The 8,058-nt window shown below is 52.1% G+C and overlaps 1 protein-coding gene and 1 non-coding gene across 3 annotated transcripts; both read right to left on the bottom strand.

The window, feature by feature from the left end:
• Positions 1 to 1,019: 1,019 nt before the first annotated feature.
• On the bottom strand, positions 1,020 to 7,109 carry LOC121831528 (uncharacterized). Of its 2 annotated transcripts, XM_076543810.1 has the most exons (4): positions 5,958 to 7,109; positions 5,616 to 5,856; positions 2,771 to 4,212; positions 1,020 to 1,176 (listed from the first exon to the last, which is right to left on the bottom strand). In XM_076543810.1, exons 3-4 carry the CDS (start codon positions 3,432 to 3,434, stop codon positions 1,142 to 1,144), a joined length of 699 nt encoding a protein of 232 aa, XP_076399925.1. In that variant the 5' UTR covers positions 3,435 to 4,212; positions 5,616 to 5,856; positions 5,958 to 7,109; the 3' UTR covers positions 1,020 to 1,141. The 2 variants fall into 2 exon arrangements, with proteins under 2 accessions (XP_076399925.1, XP_076399924.1); XM_076543809.1 differs by lacking the exons at positions 5,616 to 5,856; positions 5,958 to 7,109 and having other exon boundaries at positions 2,788 to 3,579.
• On the bottom strand, positions 2,561 to 2,747 carry LOC121831914 (small Cajal body-specific RNA 16). Its single transcript, XR_006075509.1, has one exon.
• Positions 7,110 to 8,058: the final 949 nt, after the last annotated feature.

Below are 8,058 nucleotides of genomic sequence, written 5' to 3'. Positions count from 1 at the left end.
TCAGTTAGCTGGATAATGGGATGTTAGGACCACAGAGGCCCAATGAGTCACATTCAATGACATAATGTAAGCCAAGGGGCCACAGCAAGCCAGCCTTCCACACGGTCCCAACAACCCCAGTGCAATATGGGAGACGAGGCACCCTGTGCTCTTGTGAACCAAACACTCATTGCCGGCAGTGTGCCCCACTTGTGACATGGTTCCAGACGTGAGACTGGGCCCAACGGACCAAGGGTCCAGGACAAAGGTAGCACCAAAGGATGACCCCAGCCATGACCCCTGAGGCTCTCAGGAGAGGGAGAGCTCAGCCTACAGAAAACACAGTGCCCCTCCTACCTACCTGCAAGGCCAGCCAGCCAGCAAGGGGCCCGTGTGGGTTTAGGAGGCATACCAGCTGGGACTGGAGGGATGTGCCATCAGCTAAGCCCACTGGTTACTCTAGCAGGGACCCAGGTTCGATTCCCAGCACCCATAGGGTGCCTCACAACCATCTGTAACTCCAGTTCTAGGGGATTCAATGGCTTCCAAAGACACAGACCTACATTCGGGCAAAATAGCCATACACACATAAAATTAAGAGGTGCACCAGCAAGTGGGTTTCAGTAACCCCAGGGCACACAGGTGAGCAGACCCCGGAACAGCCACTGTCCGTCTGCTAACTCCTGTGGAGATTGGGAGGAGAGCCCCGAAGGCCACGGGACCCCAGGGACTTGGACATCTCCCAGTCAAGACAATCCCTTACAACTTAGCTTCCTCAGGACCCGGAGCCCCAGAGCCTACCTTCCCTGATAGGCGTGTGCTTTGTGCTCACACCAGCTGGGTGGGAACAGGGCCACTTAACCCATGGTGGCCATGCAAGCCCACACTTGCACAGGCACAGAAACCACCAAGAGTGTGAAGCTGGGTGTGGTGGCACATGCCTTCACCCCAGTACCTGGGAGGCAGAGGCAGGTGGATCTCCAAGGACCAGCCCAGCCAGGCCACACAGTGAGACACTGTCAGACAAGCAATCAAAACAGTGTGGTCAAACTCCATTTATTGACAGCCACCACACAAAGCAGTCTTAAGCTGGTAGACACCTAAAAAGCATGTCGGAGTCAACCCCAACAGGTCCAGTGCACGCAGCAGGCCAGGCTCTCATTCAGGGCACACATACCAACCTTCCAGTCAGATGACCTGAAAAAGGAAAGCAAGTGCCATCAGTCTTCACCCTACTTCCAATCTCCACATTTAGTTAAAACCACCAGCCCACGAAACACTCCCTGACCCCAGGTGGGCGTACAAGGTGCCAAGTCTCTGCTTCAACTTGCCTGTCCTTCCACCTGTAACAAAAGTGCTGGCACCCTGCGGGGGGGGGGGGGGGGGGGCACCCATCCAGGTCAGTGACTTCCGGACCTTTTGCTCTTTTGGTTCAACTGTGGGCTTTCCTTGGAAACTTGCTGGTCAACAGCCACAAGCCAGGTCTCTGGCCACAAAGGCAGCTGAGCCCGGGCTGCAATCCGTTCCTGTTTGACTCCTCCCCCCGTCCCCACCCCCCCACTCCCCCCCCACCCCCCCACCCCCGGCCATGCTCCACCTGTACCCCCTCACAGGACCACCACACTCCCCACCAAGTCCCCACGTGTGCATTCTCTTCCCTGTTGTCTACTGGACAGATGCTAAGTCCCTAACAACCAGGACCCCAGACATACTAAACACACACTCTACCACGAGTCACACCCCAGCAAGGCCCACAAGCCCCTGAAAAGCATGTGGCATGCCTTAACTACGGCAGATTACTGTCAACACTCTTTTGATGTGTGCCAGACCCAGGACCTCCAACATGGTGACTAATGGCCCCATGCAGCTACGGAAAATATGAATTCTACTCCCTCAACCACACTGCACAGACAGCCACGTGAGGGCCCTGGTTGCTCAGGAGAGTCCAGGTGAACTATCTATCATCAGTCTGTCTGGTTGTACAGCTGTCTTATACAGTGATATCTGAACTCACAAATGTACGCATATCCTTTTGTTTAACTCCATGAGGGGTGTGGCGTGTACCTAGTAGGTAGAGTACCTGCCTAGTATGCACAAAGCCTTGGGTTTGATCCCCAACACCACATAAAACAGGTGTGGTAGAGGGTGCCTGTAATCCAGCAACCCAGAGGCAGAGGAAGGAGGATCAGAAGTTCAAAGACCATCCTCAAATAGATGAGTTCAAGGGCAGCCTGGGCTAAATGAGACGCTATCTTAGAGGGGGGTGGTGCTATCGCTGCAGAGATGGCTCAGCAGTTAAGAGCACTTGCTGCTCTTACAGAGGACCTGGCTTCAGTTCCACACCGGGGCTCACATCTATCTGTAATTGCACTTGCAGGGCATCTGGTACACTCTTTTGGCTTCTGAGGGCACCAGACAGACATTCATACACATAAAAACAAAAACAAACAAACAACAAACAAAAAAACCACCTATAATGAGGAACTACAGCAACAGATCAAATGTTTACTTTAGAAGGAAAAAACATCAAATCTTTGCGGCGTTCCGAGCAGCGCTCGGCCTCTGACAGCGCTAGCCAGGGTCCTGTTTGCAGTATCATACATGATCACCAAACTGCTGCTAGGATGCTCACACCTGTAACTGCAAACTCTAATCCCAGGGAACACGTTCCTCTGGGAATTTACTTTAGGTCAAGGTCGGGCTGTCTGGTACAAGGCTGCACCCACCTCGGGCAGGTTCAACCACACAGGAGCCTTTCCCCAGACCGTCCGTCCCCCTTAGCACACTCTACCTCCGGGCTCGACAGACCTGGTGGCCCCAGCTGAGGTCACTCGAAACTCCTCAGAGGAGAAAGGAGTTGTTGCGTGATTTCGTCCAGTCGCTGGGGGCCGGATAGTTCGTTTTCTGAGTGGGAGAGAGGGAAAAAAAGAGAGAGTAATACAATTCGGTTTACACGATGGGCTCGTGGGCGCTGGCACACCGAACGGGAAGCCGGCGCCCGGCCGGTGGGACGCCGGGGCACAGTGCACCCCGCAACCCGCCGCCGTCCCGCGGTTCCTCCCGCGGGCGGCTGCGCGAGCCCCAGGAGAGGTTTCCAAAGCCCCGAGAGCTGTTTCCGGAGGTCGCACGGCGCCTCCGGGCCGCGCTCCGCAGAGTAAACTCCCCTCGAGACGAAGCACGCGGGCTCGTCTCCCCGGCGGAAGCAGCTCCGCAAATGCACTTCCGGCCGGAAGTGAAGACTTACCATCGAGACTGCCGCTAGAGGGTCGCTCTGGCCTTTGGGTCATCCAAAGCGACCTTAAAGGGGCCGCGCTCCAGTCGGGGTCACAGCGGCCCGAGAGCCCCGGGGCTGTCGGGCCTCGTCCAGAGCGGCACAAACGGGAGGGACGTCCTACCCGTGCGCGCCAGGAGCTGCACCGTCCCTTTTCCTCTCTCTCAGCCCCTGTGCAGGACATTGGGTCGATGGTACGTTCCAAAAAGTTGAAGCTCTGAGGGGTTTGGAGGCTTTCCCTGAGCCCTGCAAACCATCCCGGTATGGCAAAACAGGTTGAAACCTAGCCGGTCCTGCTGCAAGCCTGTAACCCTCCATCACAATATGAACCCATCAGTGGTATCAGTTGACCATCATGAAGTCAGCGCCCCCTTGATCCGATGGCTCCCCAAAAGCCGCACCTCTGAAATCGGACCATATCTTAGCCTTCAACAAAGAGCTCTTGGGGGACATCACACTGTGCTTCAGCAAGGGTTTGAGTTTGTGCTGTGGCATCTCTGGGCTCAAACCCCCAACCTCCAAAGTAGGCATCCAAGCCCTGCGTACAGCACCAGGCTTCAGTTACCCCAAAGTATTCCCAGGGTTCCAACAGGAAATCCCACCAAGAAACAGATCAATTGTCCAAGGGCCAAGTCAGGGCTTGTAGTCATTTTCCCTGAACTGAAACATCCCATCCTGGAGAGAAGCTTGAGAAAGCGCTACAACGAGGGACCTTAAGAAAATAACTCAAGAAGTCCCTGAAACTTGCCGAGTAAACAGTCCGGCTCCCCATTTCCAGCTTTCCAGAGCTGTCACCCATCCGGCTGACCTGGGCTTCTAGTGGCAGGTGGCTTCAGGCTGTCCAGGCTCCTGTAAGTAACCCTGGAAACTCGAGGCTTCACCTGGTTGGACTTTGGTGGTATTGTTACTTGGGTCTGTCATTGATACCCCGTTGGAGTGAGTAAACACGATGTTCTATCTCCCTAGAAAAAGCGTCACACAAGTTACTCCTCTAGCTTCGGGCAGTTTATAGTGGCCCCTTCTGGCCAATGCACTCTAACTGGACTTAAGTCCATCCACAGATGAGATAGAGAAGGAGGAACTGGGGGCGCTGGAGAGATGGCTCAGCAGCTAAGAGACTGGCAACACTTCCAGAGGTCCTGAGTTCAAGTCCCAGCAACCGCATGGTGGCTCACAACCATCTGTAATGATATCTGGCGCCCTCTTCTGGCTTACTGTCGTACATGCAGATAGAGTGCTCATGGACATACAATAAATAAATAAATCTTTAAAAAAAAGAAGGGGGAAGGGCAGATGGGGTGTGCATATTCTAGTTTACAGTAAAATGGAGAAAAATGGCATTCACACACCTTCCATATGAAATGAAGGGTTCTGCATATTTCACTGTGATGGGAATCTAACCACTGAGCTACACGCCCCTGCCCCAAGGCCTTTTATTTTTATCTATTTATTTGAGATGGGTCTTGTTGACATAAAAATACAACCCTTGCCTCAAAGGAAATAAGAGATAATTTATTCTGGAGTCAAATTTGAGTGACCAAATTCCAGGAAACACGGACCTAGGTTACATCAGGCTCCATGTTCCCACATGAAAGCAGTTTCCTGGAGTTTTTATAGTAACAGAATAAAGAAAGTCTTAAAACAAGGCACTTTTAAAATAAAATATCAGCGGAGGGCTGGAGCATTGGCTCAGCAGTTAAGGGCAGTGGCTGTTCTTCCAGAAGACCTGGGTTCAATTTGTGGCATCCACATGGCACTCACAATCAACCATAAGTCCAGTCCCAGGGGATCAGCGCCTTTGGTCTCCATGAGTACCAGGCATGTACATGGTACACAGACATATGAGCAGGCAAAAACATTCATGTGCATAAAAATTAAAAAATGAATACAAATTTAAAATGCCTTGGTGGAGACATAAAAGAGGCCGTCACAAGACGATGAGTCTCTCCTTGAGGCCTCAGGTTCTAGCCGATGGCTTTCTTAGCTTTGGGGTTAGTAGAAGCTAGTGGTCTGCTAAGTTAATAGATTTTTTTTGTTTTTTTCTATCAGTCACAAAACATTAGGACTGACATGGGTGAGGAGTGGCTAGTTAAGAGGCATAAACTAGCAGGAAATGGTGGTTCACACCTTTAGCCTCAGCACTGGGAGGCAGAGGCAAGAGGATCTCTGTGAGTTCGAGACAAGCCTGGTCTACAGGACAGCCAGAGCTGTTACATAGAGAAACTGTCTTGAAAAACCAAACCAAGAAAAGAAGAAGAAGAAGAAGAAGAAGAAGAAGAAGAAGAAGAAGAAGAAGAAGAAGCATAAACTAGCCCAAGATAAGGTCATTAGGCTCTTGACCTGCAGCATTATAACCTCTCCACACCTCTGTGGTGCCAGCCAGTCTCTGCAGGGACAGCTTCTTTCCAGGAATTCTCTTTCACAGCCTCATGTAGTCCAGGCTGGCTTGGAACTCCATATGCAGCTGGGGGTGACTTTGAACTCCTGATCCTCCTGCCTCTGCCTCCCCTGTGCTGGGATTCCAGACGTGTTGTATCGCGTTGGGCTGCCTTTTATGAGTGTTGGTATGAGTCTGTCCATCCATCAGGCTCGAAGACACTTGGAAACTATTGTGAGAGAAAGTCAGTGAGGTTCCCAGGACCCTCACCCCACCCCACTTCTCTGCCCACACCTGTTGTTTTAGTTTCCTCTGCTCCACACTACTTACCTCGTCTGGCTTTGCTGCCAGGACAACTTTGCTTGGTTTTGCTCTTGTTATCAGCTTACTTGATAATTAAAAATGTAATTAGAACAAGTCCGACCGCACCAACGGGTTTGGGAACAGTGGCTGATGGTAGTGGAAGTCGGTCACCACAGAGAGGAGCCTCCAGTCTCCCGTGTCCCTTGGGCTGGAAACACCAGTCAACGTGCTCCCCTTGAGGGACGGTCTCCCTCCCTGTGTTACCCAGGCTGGCCGAGAACTGCTGGGCTGAAGCGATTCTCTTGCCTGAACCTCCCAAGTAACGGGCTACAGGTGCCCTGTGACGGCGACATGTGGATCAATGGAACTGTTTCTGCCACTTGGAGCCAGAGAGGGACAGTTCCCAAAGTTAGCAGAGCCAGGCAGACAGGAGCAGAGAAAGCCGCTGAACAAGAAGTGCATTCCACGGCCCCGTGTGCCCCCTAGTGGTGGCTCTGAGCAGTGCAGCCTGGAATGCCCCGCCAAAGCCCAGTCCTGGCCACTTCCCTTCTCCTTTCCGCTTTTGGCCTCATTAGATAAAAAACGAAACCCAGCTCACCACACCTCACAGCATTGCATTAAATAGCCCACGGAGAGGTGTGTGGGAAGGAAAAGTTTGTGGACTTCCCCAACTCAGAAAGAGAGAGGGGCGAGTTTGAAGATCTCAAGCTGCTGGGTTTGAAATTGGAGGAAGGAGCCCCCAAACCAAGGAGCGCGGGCAGCCGCGAGGCTCAGAGGCAGCTGGGCAGCCGACACCTGGCTGATCACAGCCAGCTACAAGGGAGGTGGCACACTGAGCCTTTCAACTGGGGGCCCTGTCCGGTGAAGTCACGCTAGAGTCACCCCAAAAAGGGCGACAAGAGAGTGCCTCAAAATATCCTGGTGGGCTCAACGGCACCTCCCAAGAAAAGAGCCCCAAGCGCCAGGGTAGACCAAACAAAGCACTCCTGAGGGAAACTTTCATATGAACCGAGTGTCAGGATTCTCAGAGGGACAGAACAGAGAGACTGGATCCACCTGTACCAAAAAGGGGATCGACTGCAGTGGCTTATAGGCTGTGGTCTAGCTGGTCCAACAAGGGCCAAGAGTCTAGCGGCTGTTCGGCCCGCGGGGCTGGACGTCTCAGCTGGCCGTCAGTACACACTGGAGTCCTGAAGAAGCAGGTTCTAATCCCGGCAAAGGAACGCCTCAGCGACACGATGGGTGAACTTGCCAGTGAGAGTGAGGGCAAGCAGGCAAATGCAAAAGCTTCCTTCCGTCATTTTATGTGGGCTGCCACCAGCAGGCATGGCCCAGGTTTAGCGTGGGTCTTCTCACCTCAAATGGTCCAATCGGAAAAATCCCTCACAGGTGCGGCCAGCTGCTTGGGTTTAGTTGATTTCAGATGCAGTCGGGTTGGCAACAAGAAAGAGGTGTCCTGTCCAGGTGTGCCCTTGCAGCAGTAGGGGCAGCGGAGTTCACAAGGGACTCTGAGGGATTCGGGTTGGTGGTGTGGCTGCTGCACAAGGCTGTGGCTTCATTCCTGAGCACTGTGGACGTGAGCTCCTGTTTCAGAAGGGGAAAGGCTGTTGCAGGTGTCGGGGTCTCTACTGCAGAGGTAGGGTGCACAGGAGAGGCCGCAGAGTGCCCCGCAGCTGCAGAGCACTGTCTCCAGGAGGGCGGATGGTCTTCTGTGTGTTTCTTCGGAATGTCGCTGCTGTGGGATGAGGGCATCGGCACCTGTGCTGAGGACCCTGCAAAGGGCATGGCTCAGGGCCTCGTAGGCTCCGTCACGGGTCTTGAATCCTCACTGCTTGACTGTGTAGGGGCTTGCGCCACCGGGACTGGGGCTCCTTTCATATTATGTTGTATTGTATTGTATTGTATTGTATTGTATTGTATTGTATTGTATTGTATTGTATTGTATTGTATTATATTATATTATATTTATTATATTATATTATATTATATTATATTATATTATATTATATTATATTATATTATATTATATTATATTATATTATATTATATTATATTATATTTATTATATAGTAATTTACTTCTTGTACTGGGATGGAACCTGGGGCCTTTTACATTTGAAGCACGCACT

Source organism: Peromyscus maniculatus, chromosome 8 (genome assembly GCF_049852395.1).
Source record: "Peromyscus maniculatus bairdii isolate BWxNUB_F1_BW_parent chromosome 8, HU_Pman_BW_mat_3.1, whole genome shotgun sequence".
Lineage (NCBI taxonomy): Eukaryota > Metazoa > Chordata > Mammalia > Rodentia > Cricetidae > Peromyscus > Peromyscus maniculatus.
This window is presented reverse-complemented; position numbering and strand designations above follow the sequence as displayed.